General features: G+C 47.2%; 1 protein-coding gene across 1 annotated transcript in view; it reads left to right on the plus strand.

The window, feature by feature from the left end:
• The window catches only part of calcoco1a (calcium binding and coiled-coil domain 1a), a 28,651-nt gene that overhangs the window by 2,657 nt on the left and 3,850 nt on the right, over nt 1-22,144 (plus strand). Inside the window, exons 2-14 of the mRNA XM_035381730.1 lie at nt 12,374-12,534; nt 12,889-12,991; nt 14,801-15,003; nt 15,172-15,384; nt 15,884-16,032; nt 16,127-16,196; nt 16,372-16,527; nt 17,113-17,367; nt 18,380-18,505; nt 18,891-18,986; nt 19,288-19,372; nt 21,463-21,710; nt 21,846-21,940. Of these exons, the coding sequence (XP_035237621.1) occupies nt 12,403-12,534; nt 12,889-12,991; nt 14,801-15,003; nt 15,172-15,384; nt 15,884-16,032; nt 16,127-16,196; nt 16,372-16,527; nt 17,113-17,367; nt 18,380-18,505; nt 18,891-18,986; nt 19,288-19,372; nt 21,463-21,710; nt 21,846-21,940 (1,931 nt within the window). The 5' untranslated portion in view covers nt 12,374-12,402. The remainder of the gene's footprint in view (nt 1-12,373; nt 12,535-12,888; nt 12,992-14,800; nt 15,004-15,171; nt 15,385-15,883; nt 16,033-16,126; nt 16,197-16,371; nt 16,528-17,112; nt 17,368-18,379; nt 18,506-18,890; nt 18,987-19,287; nt 19,373-21,462; nt 21,711-21,845; nt 21,941-22,144) is intronic.

Genomic DNA, 22,144 nt, shown 5'->3' on the forward strand with positions numbered 1-22,144 from the left:
ACTGACCTTACCGTCCAACAGGGTGGTTACAGCGTTGTGCTATGGCTCTGTTTCTCTTCAGCGGGAATAGGGCTTATCTTGAGGATGGAGGGAGAAATTAATAGTGAAAATGAACAGTGAAAATAATAATTCTGTTATTTTTAATTATAATTATATGTCACAAAATTGAGGCATTTGTTTTTTATTTAGTTGCTGTTCATTACGTGTTAAGTTGAAAAGGTCTCGATTACAGCATTTGAGACACCTAAAACAAGAAACTTTGAACGGGTGTGTATATTTTGTAGCTCCACTGTACGCAGATCTGCAACATGCTTTTTCATACATACATATGCTTAAGCAGACTTAAACAAGAGTATGTATACATTAATCAGCTTGCTTTCAAAAGTAAGTACAGGTATATGCATTTTAATATTAAATATGAAATCTGAGTCTGAGTTTAAAAAAAATAAATAAATAAATAAAAACTACACATACAGTTCCAGGGAGTCCTCGCCTGCCATCTACTGGATGTTCTGCCTGCCAGTCCAGTATAATATTTGTGAGACCTTCTCAGGCTGCAGAGAGCAAACTCAGAGAGGCATGTCTTTCAGTCTCTTTTCAGCAGTCAGTATGCCGCTGAGATGGTAGGAGCTGGTGTATTGATTAAAGCATGTACATATACATCTACATCAGGGTTGGGGTGGCTTCCCGATTCCTGATCCAAATCCTGATCACGCAATGTTGGAAAACAGTCAGGAAATTGTTCTTTGACTTTATTACGATGACCTGTTGATTTCTTTTTTCTGAGCTTGGTGAATGGAAGATTCATTCTATAAAATGATGACCCCTCGTGAGCCAAGTGTTTAAGAGTTGCGCTTTGAAAATTCCTCCTGTCTTATAAACACAGGGCATGAGATCAGAATTTTTAGCACAAGCCGTGCTCAGGAGGAAGCAGACAGAAGGCAGCTGAGCAGGAATCCCCTGAAGAGCAAGGATTGGGTAATAGGCCCACTGGCTTCAGGCTAAAACTGTCACTCTTCCCCCTGAAGATGGAGCAGGGTTGGGCAGTAGGCCCAGCTGGCTCCAGGCCAATGCAGTCACTCTTCCCCCTGAAGATGGAGCAGGATTGGGCAGTAGGCCCACTGGCTCCAGGCTAATGCAGTCACTCTTCTCCCTGAAGATGGAGCAGGATCGGGCAGTAGGCCCACTGGCTCCAGGCTAACACTGTCACTCTTCCCCCTGAAGATGGAGCAGGATCGGGCAGTAGGCCCACTGGCTCCAGGCTAACACTGTCACTCTTCCCCCTGAAGATGGAGTATGATCATGCAGTAGACCCACCGGCTCCAGGCTAACACTGTCACTCTTCCCCCTGAAGATGGAGCAGGATCGGGCAGTAGGCCCACTGGCTCCAGGCTAACACTGTCACTCTTCCCCTGAAGATGGAGTATGATCATGCAGTAGACCCACCGGCTCCAGGCTAACACTGTCACTCTTCCCCCTGAAGATGGAGCAGGATCGGGCAGTAGGCCCACTGGCTCCAGGCTAACACTGTCACTCTTCCCCCTGAAGATGGAGTATGATCATGCAGTAGACCCACCGGCTCCAGGCTAACACTGTCACTCTTCCCCCTGAAGATGGAGCAGGATTGGGCAGTAGGCCCACTGGCTCCAGGCTAATGCAGTCACTCTTCCCCCTGAAGATGGAGCAGGATTGGGCAATAGGCCCACTGGCTTCAGGCTAAAACTGTCACTCTTCCCCCTGAAGATGGAGCAGGATTGGGCAGTAGGCCCACCGGCTCCAGGCTAACACTGTCACTCTTCCTCCTGAAGATGGAGCAGGATGGGCGGTAGGCCCAATGGGTCCAGGCTAACACTGTCACTCTTCCCCCTGAAGATAGAGTATGATCATGCAGTAGACCCACCGGCTCCAGGCTAACACTGTCACTCTTCCCCCTGAAGATGGAGCAGGATTGGGCAGTAGGCCCACTGGCTCCAGGCTAACACTGTCACTCTTCCCCCTGAAGATGGAGTATGATCATGCAGTAGACCCACCGGCTCCAGGCTAACACTGTCACTCTTCCCCCTGAAGATGGAGCAGGATTGGGCAGTAGGCCCCCCCGGCTCTAGGCTAACGCAGTCACTCCTCTCACTGTAGATCCTGCCAGCACATTCTGCCCTTTAACTATAAATCACGGACAGATGGGCTCCATCCAGGCTCGAACGCACCCAGGTGTGATGACCCCGCCGCCATTTGATGTCAAGGACCATTGCACCCACGGCTCATGGCGGGGCAGCTTATACTGCTTTCTCTCAAGGCAAGGCAGTCTGTGTCGTTAGGAATCCATCTCCTACCCGCTCTCCCGTACCGACCGCCCCGGAATGCCATTACCCCCGCCCACACAAGGCAATCCATTACTCAGTGCAATGGGCCGCCCATCTATGCATCAATTTCAATCTGGATGTCAACCTCCCCCCCCCCGTGTCAGCATCCGTACATTCAACGCACACCACCTTACGCACCTATACGTCCTGTTGTTCCAATTTTCAGGCTGAATGTCAGGACCTGGTCATCTGATTGTGGTTGAAGGACATCTGATGAAAAACACATTTTCAACATGCAAAAATGCCAAGTTACTCACACATACGTAGCACTGTATATAAGTCATTCATTCAAATCTAGGCCTTTCATTGAAAGTATTGATATCAAAATTGTGCCAAATTACATGCAACAATATTGTCTATTTTAGCTCAGACAAATTAAACAAGCTGTATTCCAAAGCAATGCTACGCAGTGTTTCCAAAATTGTAGAATCACCTCATGATGTATTTCAGCCAATTTCTGCAAATGGACAATTTTCTTCAATTTTTGTCCAAGAGTCTCTTTAATGGGAGAAAGCTTCTACTTTAAATACCACTGTGTAATTGTGTAAATACACTATTTTCTTTGATGATTACCTGTGAAATAGGTGCACTGAATAGCATATTTGTAAACGTTTTCAGCCTTGCTAAAATGTATGTACAGGAATCACATTATTTCCACAGAGGGTAAAAATCTGCTTGTTCTATATGAGACATCTGAACTCAGTGAATATTTATGCTAAGTAGCCTAAATTGACCAGACCTGGACAAGCCGCAGTGCGAACAAAATGGAAATCGTTACGTGGATTTAATAGATTAAAAAGTTGCTTTAAAAATGACAAATCCTTTAAAAATGTCATGCCATAGAAGTATTTTAGTGAGGTTTATTAGTTGCTGCTTATTTGTGTAGCCTGTTTTTTTTTTATTTATTTTTTTTAATCATGTTTATAGCCTGGTTTATATCACACGGGTTTGAGATGCATTTTTTCACTGTGCTCATAAAAGGCCACTCTGTCAAGACAGGTGAAGTGATGAAACGTAACGGTGCCGGAGGTCTGCTCTCCAGAGGCGTAAAACTGCGGCACTGTACCGCTCTCCCAGCTCTCCGCATCAGAGCTGGAGGAGGGAGTATATCCTGTACTGTCCCCTGCTCCTCTAGTGCAACATGCCTTTCACACTTGGGGTGTGCTTTGGCCACTGGCAGACATGAGTTTTGTTCGCATAAATCTGATACTCTGTCTGATGAAGCATCCTGGACAGCACGCACATGCATTGTACAGTTAACACATTTCCCATAGTCATGTGTTTGAGGCAACCATGTGTGTTATAGAATTAGCTTAATGCTGCTTTCATCATTGCATTAATAAAGGGACTTCCCCCACGTTGATATATAAGCCTGTGTTGTATGTTGCAAAATAACTCTCTCCACTTCTCTAATAGCACTGATGATATAGGCGTTTTTTTTTTTTTTACAGCCCTCTCGAGCAGTGTCTACTATCATTCCACAAAATGATGGTGCCTTTCCAAAGGCCTTCTTTACTTGGTCCATGTTTTGCTGCTAACCTTTGGAGTGAATCTCATTAGCAAATGCAGAATCTTTCCGGTCCTAAAATACTGTCTCTTCGGACTGGCACCTCTTCGACCTTGAGGACGTAAGCAGGTTGGGTAGGAAGGAGGGGCTGACGAGCACATTCAGTAACTTTAGAGGAACTCTCTCTTCAGGCTTGCTGTTAGATATCGCTAGGGTACCAGCAGGTGTGGAGCGTTGCAGTGATGACGTCTTTTTGTAGGCCAACCCGGAAGTCACTTCCACCATGGATTCCCTTGGCAGATTCCCCATGCTTTTTTTTCCCATAGGGAATTTGATTTCTGCAGAGAATAAGGTCTGTGGTTAACGTAAGTTTGAGAGAGTATTGTATTCAGAGTCATGTATTGTTTTAGAAGATAAATTACACCCATTAATATCTCAAACGTTAATTTCAAAGCTCCAGTGTGCTTTAAAAAGTTATTTTTTAACAAGTTGTTATATATTTTATGTTGTATTTAGTGTTTATATTCTAGATAGCTGTCAGCTACAGTTGTGCCTGTACTTTTTCTGGGTCTATACTTTTCATATATTTATAAATGCTGTTGAAAGGATGAAATTCCCAGTAGCTTCTGTCTAGAGGCTTTCCTCACGGTTTGGAGTAACACATCCATTGAAAGATCCGAGCAAAAGAACACACTCTCTGTCTTAGAGAGGACTCACGTCCAGTTGACAGCATGTCCACCTTTGGGCAGAAACCTTTGCATTGCAGAGAGCAAGATAAAAGCAAAAAAAACTCTCCCCTGCACAGCAGAGCTGCAGCTTCGTCGGGCTGTCCCTGGGGTATCTGTGGGGAAACTTTTCTCCCACTGTAGTTTCTTCAATCTCAGAGAGTGAGTTTGTGCTTTTATCCGGCCCCAGGGTTGCTACTTGCTACATGATGGGCACCACCCTCAGTTGACCCACTGTGGGTATGCAGGAGCACTGGAGATCAGATTTAACTGCAGTAGCGGTTATTCTAATATCACGTGACGGTAATATCTGATTTCAGCCCTTACTGCACACGCTCTGGGGGTGTACAGCTGTCCCCTCCGGCCTGATGATCCCGTAACACCCTCGTTTACCGTTTGGCACTCTGAATACTGAACACAAGTGTATCAACACTTAAAGCTTCTCACCTCTCCTACATATTGAATATATTTATTTGATTTAATTTGGTAATTGTTGTAAAATATATGAATTATTAAATTCATTAATTATTATTTATTGATAAAATCGCTGATAGACAATTTGTTGATAGGCAAAGCAACCTGTTGGATCAACATTTATAAAAATGTACAACTCACAACCAGATTAAAATGAATAAATTTCTTAAATTACAAAAAAATGTTCAGCATCTAGTCTAAAGATGAAGGTTCAAACTACTTTAACAAATAATGAATGTTACAGACATGGACAGGTTACAGTCACAGAAATTAATGAAAGAAAATACTAAACCACTGCTTGTTTCTCCCAAGTATTCCTAAGAAATCCAAGATCAAAGTTCAAGAACCAAAACCAAAAGATGGCCGAATATTACAAAAAGCCAGGGATGAAAGTGTAAAAATATCAGACCCTGTGCACACCAAACGCCTAGAACACTAGGCCCAGATTCTAGGTTCAGATTCCCTAGATGGCAACAGCAGATATCAACCTCTGAATGTCCACCGCAACAGATGTTAACTGGCTGTGGTTAAGCACCCCCAAAAATTATGTGTTAGAGTAAAGAAAGTCCCCATTTATGCAGTTGCAAGAGGGGAGGGGACTATGGCATGGTTGCGCTGATTGGGCGAGGTGTGAACGGGTGGAATTGTGGGAGACGGGTCAAACAAGGACTGTGGTATTTGAAAGCTGACAAATTACATATTCAAGTTGCCTTATGTTGTTGGAAGCAAGGCTAAGAACTATTATATTATTACTAAAAGATTCATGATTTTAGTCTCTTTATAATGAGACCAAACATGAATATGATAGGAGGTCATCCAGCTCAGCTATTGACTACCTCTAAAAAATTTAAATTTACTTCTGCTTCAGACCACAGAGTATGTGTAGACAAATAATTGTTCAATCCAGCCAGTAGTAACCTCCACCTTCTGGCAAAATATTTTCCAAAACCACATCGCACGATGTAGGGTTTCTGCTTGAAACTGGACATGCTTCCTGAGATGTTCACTTAAACTGTTGGGCCTCAACAACCGTTATCTATATAGACATAAAGATTTTCAGTCATTTCAATTAAATGTCACAGATTGAATTCAAACTTAAAATCAAAAGGAACGTGATCTGTGTGTGATCTGAAACCTCTGACCCCATAAGGAGCTTTGTGTTCTGTGGCCCATCAGCAGTTAGGTGCTCGGAGAAAGGAGACGCCATGACACCCTTTTATGACTGCTGAAGGGGGGTGGGAGAAAAACAGTCCCTCAGTGTGACTCTAATTGGCCCAAGGATGTTTCCTTTGATGTTTGTGGAGGGGGGGTCAGGGATAGAGAAGAGCATTCCCCTGCACTGCGTGAACTATGAGCAGGTTTGTCCGATCCAGTTGTATTGGCCGTCTCTCAAATGAGGACGATCCAAAAACCAGATATCTAACAATATGAAACTGTTTCTGTGTGTAATTAGTGACATACGGAAGCATTAACAAAATATTCTTAAAATGGGAATGTACTTTCCTCCGCCCTGCTGCGAACCCCCCTCCCTGTGGTTTCTTCACGGACCCCCGGGGGTCCCCAGACGCCCGTTTGAGAATCACCCTCGCTCAAACATGGCCGCTCACGCACCCGTTATGCTGCCCTCAAAAACAAACACTTTCTGCTGCCAGAAATGGGCCTTGGGCGTGATGTTTAATTCTGCTAATATCTCTACTAATTACTCTGCCTGACTTGCATGTCATCACATAGATATTTCTTTCTCTTATTGTTTAACTGGGGAAGTTGCTGAATCTTTCCATATTTGGGTTTCACAGCTTCAGTGTCTTTAGAATGTTCTTTCATTGCAACTTGATCTCCAGCCTGTATGGGACACAAGCGGGTAGTGTCAACATTGCGTTTTAACCTTTTAAGGCTTTATTTGCCCAGCTATGAAGGGGCTCAAAAGCTGGTAACCCCCTGGCTTAACGTGGGTGTAAATGTTTTCTAGTGACGTTGTCCAGTCAGTATCCGAATACTTTTATCATCGCTTTGTTCTTTTAGGGGCGTTCTAAAGGTCTGTGTACCCATTCCGCAGTGCAATTGCCGGGTGGATTATATGTTGGTGTTAAACCATGTTCCCTTGGCAGCTTGAGCAGAAAATCTTTAGCAATTTTGCTTGCAAGTGCACTTCCATTATCAGTTCATATTTCAGCTGGGCAGCCCAGGGTGTTGACGAGCATCCAAAAGTGCCTGAGCACGGTGTGAGCGTTCAGCTGGAAGCTGAAGAAAACGGCCCTATAGGTGCAAACAACCAGAAGGATCAACCAGTTTCCTCCCTATCTGTGGTTGTACCATACACACACTAGACGGCTGTCGCATTTTTTTTTTTTTGTACCCAAGACCCTTTCTCCATAAAGAATGGGTCTTCTTCATGTTCTCATTAATCAGATACACAACACAGAAAGCTTTTGTTCCCATCACAGTGAGCTGATAAGCATCATTGTTTCCCTCCTCGTGCTTGGAATTCCCCTTTGTGTGAGCTTTAAGATGCTGTGTAGATACAGCCTAAGCCTTTATAAAGAGAATTGTGAACCCTGGTTTCAGTCATTTTTGAAATTCCCAGAAAGGTCTGAACATGGTGTTTGTAGCCTATGTGAATGCATGTGTCATGTGCGAGATTCAATATATTTAAAGCCAGTGCTTTTTTTGACCAGAGTAAAAATTAGACAAGTATTTAATTGGTGTTTTTCTGTGTCTGTTTCTCAAAGTTTTCATTCCTGATTGGACACCTGGCATTATTTTAGATATTTTTCTGGGTCTGTTTGTTCCAGCTGTTCTTACAGATTGTCTTTAACAGCCTGTACAGATCATACAGATATATTTTGTTACAATAAAGGCATTTTCTCAATGCAGCAGTTAGATTTTTTTTAAACCCTAAGTGGCCTGCTGCATATCCCCAAACATAATTTAATAAACTTAATTTTGATTGAAGCTGCATTACTGCGGTATGCGGTATAAGTTGAGTTAACTTCAGGTATTCTTCCCTTAAGGATTTACCTTAATCTATTACAAATCCAAACAAGCCAATTTATTCCTTGCTAACAGATTTTTTTGACTTCTCTCACACCTGCTTCTGACAGGCGAGAAATCGCTGCTTTCAGACATCATAGATGTTCTTGCTTGGTGTATTCTGAAGTCTGAACGTGTGGTCTCGAGCCATGTGTGAGCCCCCCGTCATGTGATCGGGGCTACGGTCCGTGTCATGGCACCTTCTCTCAGTTAGCCTCTGTGCTTTCCCCATCTGAATAAAGTAAAATAATATGAAAGCAGGGTGTACTGTCCACTCTCCTTTTAAAAATAAAAAAATTCTTGTTTATCATTACGAGACAAAAAAAAATATTGTCAATATACACTTCTTCTGGTAGTCTTTCCATTATTTTAGTACTTTTATTTTGAAAATTATTATGAAATGGCCCCAGTGTTTTTCAAAAATGCTCAGTTTTAGCTTTAAGTCACATAACCCCTTCTGCCATTAGTTCACAGCCATAGTCCTGAAAGGCTCGGAGGTCAGTCACTCTTCTACACCGGTATCAATGCAAAATGCATTTGCAGTCTCTTTCTCTTATGGCTGTTATCACAGGGAATGGTTAAAACATTATTTTGGAGTCAGATAAGCAAGATATCATTAAATGAATCCCGTTCCAGTACCATCGGGTAGTACTACATGCATTCTTTCGCCACTCACATACTTCTACTGTGTGGTGGATTTGCTGGGAGACGTATACCACAATTGTCTTTTTGCTGTCTTGTGGTACTCATGTCTAGTATGAGTACCACAACTGATTACCTCAACAGTAGCTTAACTGATTAATTTCTGCATTTCTGCCAAACTGTCAGCTAGTTTGGCTACTGGATTGATGTCTAAAAGAAACATTATGATTTTGATCTTGAAACATTATTAACCTGAATACCTTCAGGTTAATAATCCATGGAATGATGATTTAAAAAGTTCATAGCTGTGCTCCGATTTCTTTCTTCTGACTTTGTCTGCACCTAGTGCTGGAATTTCCAGGTGAGATCGTATTTCTACCTGACTGAAAAAATGATTGGGTATGGGTGCACCTTCTGTAATATCCCTGAGGGTCGGACCTTATTCTGTAGCAAGGAGGCCATTAGTTAAGAGCATGACAACAAAATGGAGGCATTATCCATTTGGGAATCTATCCCTATTAGCTATAATGGCACTGGCTGTCCCACTGGCTTTAAATCTTACTGACATAATTGTTAGTCTGTCTGTGTAAATTTTGCCCAGATGAAATAAATCATTCTTTTTTAAGGAGAAGACAAATTATTGTAGGATTAGCAGGTGTTTTACCGTTTATACTCTTTGCCAGTACCCATTAGGAGTCTGATGTTCATCTTGTGGAGAGGAAAACTTGGAGCTTTTTAAGTGCCCTAACCAAACTGTCAGAACCAGAAGGGAGGGCTGAACACATCACACATAGCTGGATTCCAGATTGTGTGTGAATTAGAAAAATAAAGGTAAAGGGCCTGCACTCCAGGCATATTCTCACCCCCCAGTAGGGTGAGGAACGGCTGGGGGAGCGGAGGGCAGCTCTGAACCTCTGAGAGTAGCTATTGGATCCCCAAATGTAGTGTAATTTATATGAGATGACCAGGTATCTTCCAGGTGTACCCCAGCAGTGAGACTATCATGTAGAGCCTCATATGCGGAGCGGACACACTAGTTAGCTTAGCCTCAAGTGTCAAGCTGGCCTTACAGAGTTGACACACTAGGTAGCTTAGCATCGAGAGTCAAGCTGGCCTTACAGAGTTGACACACTAGTTAGCTTAGCATCGAGTGTCAAGCTGGCCTTACAGAGTTGACACACTAGTTAGCTTAGCATCGAGAGTCAAGCTGGCCTTACAGAGTTGACACACTAGTTAGCTTAGCATCGAGTGTCAAGCTGGCCTTACAGAGTTGACACACTAGTTAGCTTAGCATCGAGTGTCAAGCTGGCCTTACAGAGTTGACACACTAGGTAGCTTAGCATCGAGAGTCAAGCTGGCCTTACAGAGTTGACACACTAGTTAGCTTAGCATCGAGTGTCAAGCTGGCCTTACAGAGTTGACACACTAGGTAGCTTAGCATCGAGAGTCAAGCTGGCCTTACAGAGTTGACACACTAGGTAGCTTAGCATCGAGTGTCAAGCTGGCCTTACAGAGTTGACACACTAGGTAGCTTAGCATCGAGTGTCAAGCTGGCCTTACAGAGTTGACACACTAGGTAGCTTAGCATCGAGTGTCAAGCTGGCCTTAACCTTATCTTCTCTGTTTCTCTTTCCATGGGGCTCCCGCCCCTTACCTCGCCCCAAGCCCGCTCCAGCCTGTTTCCTCAGCCTAAGTCGGCCTCCATGGTCATGGACCGCTTCAACCCTGTTCCTCCCCTGCCCATGCCTTGATGCAGCCTGGAGCTCCAGATCCTTCATCTGACTTCTCTAAACCACACTATTCTGAACTATACCATCTGGTCTTCTATTATCCCTGTTAGCTTTCACTTCAGCTGTAACCTGCTTAACCCATTTTATTTGCTGTGATAGATCCCTTGTAGCATTTCTATTACATTCTACTTCCATTCTACTGCTGCTTTACACCAGGCTGGCCAGTGGAGGGTGGGCTCCCCCTCTATAGCCAGGTTCCTCTTGAGATTTTTTCCCATTGGGGAGTTTTTTCTCACCATTGTTTGAGGGTTTTCTCCCCACTGGGAGTTTTTTTTTTTTTAACCTTATTTACTTGCTATTATCAGGTTCACGCTACTCTATAAAGCGTCTTTGTGACAGTTCTCTGTAAAAAGTGCTATACAAATAAAATGGAATGGTATTGAATAAGCAATTCTGCGCCGGTTCTCTCGCTGGATAATGAGGCTGTAATTTTCGGCGAGTAAGATAACGGTCGTAATTGCTCCCTTTGATAGGGGGACTGGGGCCGTTAACCCCCCATCTCCAGGGTTTAACCCCTGTAAAGTTGGGATTCCCGGGGGGATCTACTTGCTATCACCTGGTAGTGCTTCGGTCAGCTTCATTAGTGTAGAAGGGATATGGATGCTGCGTCGCTCCTACCGAAATGGGACGAGAGACAGGAGTTGGATTTTGTACATTTAATGTCATGACTTTAAGAATTTAAGTCGAGCTGCGCTTTAGGTACAGCATCACAATTCCAAAAATGGTGATGTTCTGTTAGCAGATAGCCCGAATCGTAGAGTAGTTCAGGGTACTCATGGGTCTCAAGGCTTGAGTTTGGCTAGTTCAGGGGGGTTTGGGGGTTTTCAAGGGACAGGTCTAGGCATGAGTTGTTGTGGTGTTCCTTACTGTATCAATCTGAGTGTGGATTTTCATTCAGGGAGAAGCCCCTATGCTGAACTCGCTGCTGTATATGTCCTCTGAATGTGACTCCTCTGAGCAGTCTGTCTCCACTTTTCCTGTTATGCTGTGTAATGAGGTGGACAGATGGCCAGTTGCAGCATTTATCTGATCACTGCCTTTGCTTGCTTGCTCTAAGCACACTCTGTATGTGGAGACAGGAGTACTGGGGCTGCTGGGGGATGCAGGCTTTCGGTAGTAAATACAACTCCTGGCTGTGCGGCGGGAGAAAGCAGGTTGAGAGCTGAAAGCTTTTGGAGTAGAAGGAGATAACCCCCTCTTGAGCGAGCAGGAGCTGGCAGGAGCTGGAACTGCTGCTTGCCTTGGAACCACCCAATCAAAAGTTAAGAATTTTTTTCTTTTTGTATTTTTTTGTTCAACCAATGGAAAAATAGCACAGAAAATACCAGTACTGTTTCTAACTTCTGATTGGGTGGGCAGCCTACAGCCCGCCTCCGACGGGTTGAAACAGCTAGTTTCTCTGATGCAGTGTACTGCCGATTGACTTAATTAGCGGTATTAATGTGACAAGAAGCGCTTTGTCATTTCAGTGCATAACATGCAATTCCTCGCGCCCACACCCGCCAGCACCCTGCGACCTTTCGGTTACAAGCCCAGTTCCTTACCCACTGTGCTACACTCCGTCCAACTCCATGCAAACAGTTTGTTCACACTGCAACAAACAGCCTGATACTCAGGCCTAGTTACAAATAAATCCAGAGAGCCAGTGTGTATAAAACCATGGGGTATGAGGGCAAATCCACTATAATAAAACATAAAATATTTAGATGATAACTGTGGCAGTGTCACAACACAAAAGCGGGGCCAGCATTCTTCCAGTGGAAGGACTAGGGGAGCACACAGAAATCTGTATCTGGGTGCTGAAGTGCCTAGACCAACTGAATTATTCTTCTTCTGTCCCTTTAGATCCTTGCAGAGGTGCAGGTGGTTGTGCCATGGATACAGCCAGGAAGGTGGAGTTTCGGAATGTGGGGCGGAGCTACTTCCCCCAGAGCCGAGTGGAATGCCATTATACCCTCAGCCCTCTGCACAGCTGGGCCAGCAGTGACTGGGTTGGCCTGTTTAAGGTAAATGGGTAAAAGGGTCATTTTATCCATATGCTCTCACTTACATTACTGTACTGAACCATATTACAGTACCATACTTAGTGGGGATAAGTGTGTTGAGAAATGGACAAGTAATCCTCAAACAGTTAGCCGGCTTTAAATAGCTAGTCGGTGCACATAACCCGAAATGGGATGGCATGTACCATTTCGTCCTGAAAAGATGGCCTCCAGTGACAACACCCACAGAGAGAACCCCCCATCCCTCAAACCAAAGAATCAATGCAGATCATTGGTGGAAATTGATTGAACCGAATCTGCCTGGCAATGTACACTGCAGTGTAAACTTTTTGTTCTGTGTATCCTGTGCTGTCTCAGGTGGGGTGGACTTCAGTGAGGAATTACCACACCTTTGTGTGGGCCCTGGTTCCAGGAGGCTACAAAGAGGGAACCAGTGCTAACTGCTGCGTACACTTCCAAGGTACTCGCTGATGTACAACTACAGCTGCATATGCATCTACACCTGTACCTATACCAACACCTACGCATGCACCTGTACCTACATCTAAACCTGAACCTATACCAACACCTACACATGCACCTGTACCTACATCTACACCTGAACCTATACCAACACCTACACCTGTACCTATCCCAACACCTGCACCTGTACCTACACCTGCGCCTTTTCTACGCCCACACCTACACCTGAAACTGTACCTACGCCCACACCTACACCTGCACCTATCCTACACCCTTACCTACACCTGCACCTATATTCAACCCATCTCTCCCTGTCCTATCAAGTATAGGGTTTTCAGACTCGTTCCCAGGGCCTTAATGTTGTGATATGTGTGTGTGTAACGACCAGCTGGTCTCTTAATCAGTTATCAGGTTTCTGAAAACATGCGATTGAGTTCCTTCACGACTTCAAAACTTCAGTTTACTTCAAACTCATTTTAACACAGTACAGGTTTGGCTCAACAGATGGTTTAAGTTTCAGTGACTTACTGGCCACATGCTCAATGCTTAATTACCCTCAGTTCCTGTTTGTGGTCGTTTTTCAGTGAATTATATTCACAGTGAGTGCATCACGGGGATTTAAACCAGCAGCCATTAAAGAAAGGTTTTAAATTAATACGGGATTTTCCGGCAGCAGGTATATCTGTGTCCAACATAACGAGGCCTGAACTGGTTGAGTCACTAAAGCTGTCTAATTAAGGACCGTTAACAGCTCGTTACACTTGAGGAATCGCAAGGAAAAAGCGACTAGACGCGGAGAGAGATCGAGAAATGGAGAGAGTGAGAGAGAGAGAGAGGGGAAAAAAAGGTGTCTATTGTGTTTACTTGCGAGGCAAAGTTGAGGACAAACGCGTCGCTGGAAGCCACACCTAAAGCGGCGCTGAGAGCAGCGTCTCGCACGTTGTCAAATTAATGGCGCCCTGAGAGAGGGAACGGCGCGACCGTGCGATTTCTCAGCCCAGGAGACGATAGAGACGAAAGAAGACAGGAGAGGCCCCGCGAAGCGTTAACCTCAGACAGTTTAAACACCTTCGGTAACGGCGACCGTTAACCGTCGCTTTTTTTTTTTTTTTACTGCGTGACCGCGTCTCGGCAAACGGCGTGTGTCGCCGCCTCGGGGGTGCGGGAAGTGCTGCTCTGCCCTCGCAAAAAAAAAAAAAACCGCACTCGGTAAAAATGACGGATCGTCGTCGGCCGGACACAGGTCGTTCTCGTTCAGCGCTGAAGGAATGCAAATGGCCCGGCGAGCGTGTGGCGGACTGCGCCGGTCCAGCTTTTGCTGAGGGCAGGCTAGCACGTTGAGCGGTGATGGTACGCCGTTGGCAAGCTGACCTGGCTCGAATCGGGGACGCATTAGAGGTGTTACTTCCATCTCTAAGTCATTTCGCAGATTACAGGAGTCGGTGTTGAGAGCTGACCCACAAGTCGTCGTTTCCGTGGGGATGCCCAATTAGCCCAAAGAGCGATTTTTTTTTTTCCTTCTTCTTTCGGCTGTTCCCATTCGGGGTCGCCACAGCGGATCACATCCTGATCCACATATTTGATTTGGCATATGTTTTATGCCGGATGCCCTTCCTGACGCAACCCTCCCATTTATCCGAATGCACTGACTTGCGCATCCCCGGTGGCTGGGTTTTAGGGGCATTGGATGGGATACGAACCCGGGCCGCTGGCGTGGCAGGCGGGAGCTCTACCACTGGGCCACCAATGCCCCCAGCCAAAAGAGCGATTATTTACGTTGTTTCCCTTTATCTCCCTTGTGCTCCAGCCTCGTACCTGCCCAGGCCTGGCCCGGAGGCGTATCAGTTTGTGTATGTGGACGCCAAGGGGACCCCGTGCGCTCACAGCTCCCCCTTCACCTTCTGCGCCCCCAAACCGATGGAGGACCTGGTGACCCTGGAGGAGGAGCTGCATGGGGAGGAGGAAGTGGGGGACCTGCTGATGGTCATACCCCGAGCTGAGCTCCTACAGGTGCGTGTGTGCGTGTCTGTGCGTGTCTGTGTGTGTCTGTTGAAGAATGTTTATGATGTTCCCCACAGTGGCTATACAATATTATACGAATGAATAATGTTAATGATGTCTCCCACAGTGGCTATACTGCAGTGTACTAATGAATAATGTTAATTATGGTCCCCACAGAGCCGTCTACAGGAGTGCCTGCAGAAGAGAGCGGAGCTACTCCAGGCCCGGGAGGTGGCAGAGAGGGGGCAGGAGAGAGAGAAGGAGAAGAGAGCGAAGGAGAAGAAAGAGTGGGAGAGAGTGAGGGAGCAGCTGGAAGAGGACATCCGAGATCTGCAGGAGAGCCTGAGGCAGAGCAGAGAGACTGTGCAGGACCTGGAGAACAAACAGCAGGTCAGTATAGGCTCACCACAAGCGCCACTAATGCAGGCTGGGCTCTATAGAGCAGCTCAGTCAGTAAAGAATCTCACCATGTGTGCAGTCTGGGCCCTATAGAGCATCTCAGTCAGTAAAGTCACCACCAGTGCAGGCTGGGCCCTATAGAGCAGCTCAGTCAGTAAAGTCACCACCAGTGCAGGCTGGGCCCTATAGAGCAGCTCAGTCAGTAAAGGCTCTCACCACCAGTCCAGGCTAGGCCCTATAGAGTGGCTCAGTCAGTAAAGACTCTCACCACCAGCGCAGGCTGGGCCCTATAGAGTGGCTCAGTCAGTAAAGGCTTACTATGAGCCTTTGAGCCTAAGGCTGACTGTTTTAGTTCCTGCTTAGGAGCCCACAGGGTACCAGCTATAACACCAGAGCCTTGGCCCTGACGCTCGTGTGTGTCATAATTGGATTGAGTGCGTTATTAAAAGCATTTGAGTCCTCAGGCTCCACTTCCTGTTCCTGCCCTTAGGAGATGCAGTCCTCTCAGGAGGCGGTGATCACGGAGAACGATGACCTATTGGCCGAGAGAGCAGACAGCCAGCGGCAAATCAGAGAGCTGGAGGAGGACATCAAAGCCCTAACACACAGAGGGCTGGAGAAGGAGGCTGAACTGGAGAGGTGTGTCTCTGTCTGTCTGTATCTGTCTGTTATTGTTATTATTACTGCGTACATGGTAGTGGTAAAATTTGTGTGTGTGTTTGTGTGTGTGCAGGATGAAGGAGAGGATTAAGAAGATGACTACTCAAAGGAAAGGGGAGGATGAGGAGCGAAAAAGACTGCAGGTGGGTACTCAACGTGCTCACACCTTTCTTACGCTGTACTCGCGCTTTACTCATGCCTTACTCATACTGTGCTCATTCCATACTCATACTGTACTCATACTGTACTCATGCTATGCTCATACTGTACCCAGGCTGTACTCACACTGTACTCACACTGGTTCCCTCTGCCCCGCAGAGCAAGCTGGAGCAGACGGAGGAGGAGCTGCGCAGCCTGTCTGCAGAGTTTCAGAGCCTGCGCAGCTGCCTGGCCCAGAGAGACACGCAGATCCTGCTGCTGAAAGACTGCATCACCACCCTGACGCACAGACTCAACTCTGCGCAGAAGAAAGAGGTGAGGGCGAGAGGGAGACAGCCCAGAAGGGATATTATTACTCATCTGTTTCGCAGACACCGTTATTCAGTGAGAACTATTTCTAGATGGGTATTTATACAGCAGTTATATACCTGACATTTACTGAAAGAGTTCAGGTGGAGAACGTTGTTTTATGAAGCAGTGCTGAGAGACAGCAGAGAGAGAAAGGCTGAGAAGATGGGAGAAGCCGGACTTCAGTGAGGGAATATAGATAAAGAGGTGAGGGAAAAAGAGAATGGGTTGGAAATATAGAAAAAGAGAAAAATGAAAGAAAAGGACAAAAATGAGTGTGTGCCTATGAACACAGGGGGTTCAGTGTTTTTGTTAGTGTCTCTGTATGGTCATCTAGATTGTGAAAAACACTAACAATCTTTCTCGCTCTCTCCCTCTCCCTCTCCCTCCCTCCCCCTTCTCTCACTCTCTCTCCCCCTCTCTTTCTCTCTCCCTCCCTCCCTCTCTCTCTCTCTCTCCCTCCCTCCCCCCCTCTCTTCCCCTCCCTCTCTCTCTCTCTCTCCCCCCGTCTCCCTCTCATTCTCCCTCTCTCTCCCCCCCCCCCTCTCTCAGGCGGAGGGCGAGGCGGCGATGTCGGAGCTGCGGGGCGTGCAGGAGAGGCTGAGCTCCAGCGAGCGGGTGGTGGAGGGCCTGAAGGCGGAGCTGAGCAGTTTGGCGGTGCAGAGGGACCGCGGGCAGACGGAGCTGCACCAGGCCCGCATGCAGGCCGCCCAGCTCACCCTGCAGCTCGCCGATGCCAGCCTGGCCCTGCGCGAGGGCCGCGCCAACTGGGCGCAGGAGAGAGAGACCCTGCAGCACGGCGCAGAGGTACGCTGCACCAGCACACTGACTGACTGACCAACTGACCCAGCACACTGACCAACTGACCCAGTACACTGAATAACTGACCCAGCACACTGACTGACTGACCAACTGACCCAGCACACTGACTGACTGACCAACTGACCCAGCACACTGACCAACTGACCCAGGGCACTGACTGACTGACCAACTGACCCAGTACACTGACTGACTGTCCAACTGACCCAGTACACTGAATAACTGACCAACTGACCCAGGGCACTGACTAACTGACCAACTGACCCAGCACACTGAATAACTGACCCAGCACACTGACTGACTGACCAACTGACCCAGTACACTGAATAACTGACCCAGCACACTGACTGACTGACCAACTGACCCAGTACACTGACTGACTGTCCAACTGACCCAATACACTGAATAACTGACCCAGGGCACTGACTAACTGACCCAGGACACTGACTAACTGACCAACTGACCCAGGACACCGACTAACTGACCCAGGACACTGACTAACTGATCAACTGACCCAGGACATTGACCAACAGACTCAGGACGTTGAACAACTGACCCAGGACACTGACTAATGGACCAAGGACACTGACTAACAGACTCAGGACATTGGACAACTGACCCAGGACACTGACCAACGGACCCAGGACACTGACCAACTGACCCAGGACGCTGACAAACTGACCCAGCACATCAAACAACTGTTCCAGGACACTGACCAGCAGAACCATGATATTGAACAACTGACCCAGGACCTTGACTAATGGACCCAGGACATTGAACAGCTGACCCAGGACCCTGACTAATGGACCCAGGACATTGAACAACTGACCCAGAACACTGACCAATGGACCCAGGACATCGAACAACTGACCCAGGACACTGAACAACGGACCTGACTGAAGATGCACCAGGCCGCTCTGAGGGACGAGTGCAGTGGAAGGGTGGTGAGAACTGATCACCCTCCTCTCTCCCTTTCTCACTCCCTCTGCCCTGCCCTCAGCTGGAAAGAGAGCGGGTGGAGAAGCTGATCGAGGAGGTGCAGCAGAAAGTGGAGTGGCTGCAGGAGGAGAAGATGGAGAGAGAGAAGGTGGAGGTAGAGCTGGGAAGAGAGAAGGACTGTAACAGGGTAAGCACATGCATCTGTACTGCACCCAAATGCACACCACTACACCCAACGGCACCCACCTGCCCGCTACTGCAGCCAACTGCACACTACTACTACACCCAACTTCAGCCACCTGCACCCAACTGCACCCACCCGCACCCTGCACACTCCAGCACCCAACGGCATGCTACTGCAGCTAACTGCAAACTACTGCACACTGCTACACCAAACTGTACACCACTGTACCCAGCGGCACACTACTGCACCCAACTGCACACTACTCCACCCAACTGCACAATACTACTTTACACTCCTCCACCCATCTGCATGCTAGTACACCCAAATGCGCACTACTACACACTGGATGTACTCTGGATGTGACTGTGGTGAATGCTGCCCCCTGCAGGTGCAGATGAGTGAGGTGCGCAGGGAGCTGCAGGAGCTGAAGACCGGTCTGCAGGTGTCTCAGAAGGAGAAGGAGCAGTTGATGCTAATGAAACAGGCAGGTTCACCTCGTCCTAGGCCATACTGAGCCATAATGAGCCAAACTGAGCCATACGGGGCTCCACTGAGCCATGCTGGGCCATACTGAGCCAAACTGGTCCATACTGTATGGCGTACTGAGCCATGAATGAATCTGGGAAGTACTGGGCTGTACTAAGCCTTACTGAGCTAGACTAACACAAAGGTTGATTGATGTTGCCTACATGTGGAGTGATATAAAGTCAAAAACAAAAAGTGTTTTCCTGCTTTCTGTGTGTGTGTGTGTGTGTATCTTTGTTAATTGGTGTGTGTGTGTGTAGGAGCTCATGGAGTACATTCGGCAGCTGGAGCAGAGATTGGATGCTGTGGCAGATGCCAAGTGGAGCGAGTCAGCGTTCTCCTCCAGTGAGTGACGAACACGCCAGGCAAAAGGCCTTCAACACCCAGGGAAAGGGCCTTCAACACCCAGGGAAGGGGCCTTCAACACACAGGGAAGGGGCCTTCAACACACAGGGAAAGGGCCTCCTGCACCCAGGGAAAGGGCTTTCAACACTCAGGGAAAGGGCCTCCTGCACCCAGGGAAAGGGCTTTCAACACTCAGGGAAAGAGCCTTCAACACCCAGGGAAAGGGCCCACTGCACTGCAAAGGGCCTTCAACACTCAGGGAAAGGGCCTTCAACATCCCAGGTAAAGGGCCTTCAACATCCCAGGAAAGGGTCTTCAACATCCAGGGAAATGGCCTCCTGCACCCAGGGAAAGGGCCTTCAACACCCAGGTAAAGGGCCTTCAACATCCCAGGAAAGGGCCTTCAACACCCAGGGAAAGGGCCTTCAACATCCAGGGAAAGGGCTTAGTTTCTGGAATTAGCTTTGTGAGGCATATAGTCGCAGTGTCCCCTGCCATATGCAACACAACACTGTCCCTGAGGTTTATGTACAGGACTCCTCTTCCAGAAAATGCAGCTATTCATTTTGTCTGACTGCTCAGTGAGTTGTCTGAAGTGTCACTGATTGTTGATGAGCGAGTCTGCCTCACCTTGCTTCTGTTATGCTAACCACACACGCAAAGGCATGCAGACACGTGTCATCACCTCATGTCACCTCAGAATCTCAGAAGCTACCATTAAAATGAACCGTTGAGCCTTTCTGAACGTTTACCCACCTCAGAGCCAACTCCAGAGTGAAACATTCAGCAGCCGTTGCCGAAGTAATCGGTGAATTTGGATCTTAATATGGATCTTAAAGCAACAGTAGGCAACATTCTTAATGGTCGCAATGTTGTTGAAAGCATATTGAAAATCATAATGCCTGTTAGTTAGCTACGACTCCTCAGCAAGCAAGATAACAGGATTACCGACCGACATGGCAACACTAAAAACGTCAGCTCCAAGAGGCAGCTTGCGGTGTCTAGGAAGACAGACCGGTCACACAGGGTTCTTGTAATGTTAGTCAGAATTAGCTGCCTACAGCTGGGCAAGCAGAGTTCAAGTCTGTTCTCTACCTAACTTCACCTACCCCGCAGCAAACGTTAGCAAGCATTTCCTTCTGCCGAATTAAGTAACCTTAACAGTAAAAGCTACCTAGCTATTTCAGTGGCGAAATTCATTAAATTCACTGAAGTAACAATTGGCTAGTGAGCTAAAATTCTAGGAAAATTAGTGTCGAAATTTAGACCTACTCGTCCAGCAGAAAAAATGCGAGCTCTGCTCTGGTCTTAAAGCCCACCCACTCCCAAAGCTCTCGCCACCTTCTGAATTATGCTCCTGTGTTTATTCTAGTTTCACAGCAAGCTCTGTCCAATTTTCTTTCCTTCTTTTTGGTACTAGATGCTGAATCTTGATTCATATTTGATCTGCAGCACCTAGTTTGACAATTTGATCAGAGTTTCACGAGCCCGGAACAGCTATGCTGTACAGACTAATTTGCATATAGATTACTTTATGCAAATGAGAGGGTCACACCTACTCCACCCACTTCAGAACACATTTGTCAGAATCGTGTAGTAGGCGGAGCCAGGCTGAAACAGTGAATGCAGTTACTCTTTAAGCAATGACTGTTTCTGGATATTTCCATAAGAAAAGTTACCTACTACAGCTTTAAGTCCTCTTGGAAATATACCATGTCTATCTGTCCGGTTTTCTGTGTTTGCATGTCTGTCTGTTCAGGTCTTGTGCATATGTATGTGTCCGTATGTCTGTCCGAGGTCTAATCAACATTTGCCCTTCATTTTGACTCATCGTTACAGGCAAGTGTTTGTTTTTTTTCATGAATAGTTTGTGGAATTCCATGCTCTACAAAATTAAGACTCAAAACTGTGTTTTTGAAGTTGCACTTGTGTTTATTTGCCTATCAGTCTAAGGCCAGTTTTTGATTGGATACCGTCTTCTCTCTGTGTCTTTGTGTTTGTATCTGTGTGTGTGTGTGTGTGTGTGTGTGTGTGTGTGTGTGTCTGTGTGTGTGTCTGTACCTTTGTCTGTCCTCTGTGTCTGTCTGCAGGCCGTCCTGACAGCCCGCTGTCTGACTCGGAGGATGAGAACCCAGAAGCCCTCCAGCCCACGCGTCCCCCCCGGCCCCTGGGGGCCTACGGCCTGTGTGACCCCCCCCACCCTGATGCCCTGCTCCTGGCCACTCCACCACCGTCGCCACGAGAACTGACCCGGGGGGGCGTGGTTATCAGCCAGCCTGCCCCTCTCTCCTCTCCACGACAACCGGGGACTGACACACTGACGCACAGTTCAGAGTCGGTAAGAGTCTCTCTGCCGCACGCACACACACACACACACGCGCACACACACGCACACACACGCACTGTGTACTCGCACTGGCCAGTGTTTCTTGCTGTCTGTCTCATACATGGCCCTGCCCTCTTCTGAATTAAGGAAGAAGAGGAGCAGGACACACCCAAGACCAGGGACCAGTACTCTGGGGAGGAGACTGCCGCACTACTGCCCCAATACAACGACATCATCCTGAGGTATCAGTCACCAACCACCCCCTAATACCCTGCAACCCCTCCCTCTCACCCTAACACCCCTGTAACCCCTCCCTCCCACCCTAACACCCCTGTAACCCCTCCCTCTCACCCTAACACCCCTGCAACCCCTCCCTCTTACCCTATCACCCATGTAACACCTCCATCCCAGCCTAACACTCCTGTAACCCCCCCAAACCTAACACC

This window comes from Anguilla anguilla, chromosome 11 (assembly GCF_013347855.1).
Source record: "Anguilla anguilla isolate fAngAng1 chromosome 11, fAngAng1.pri, whole genome shotgun sequence".
NCBI lineage: Eukaryota > Metazoa > Chordata > Actinopteri > Anguilliformes > Anguillidae > Anguilla > Anguilla anguilla.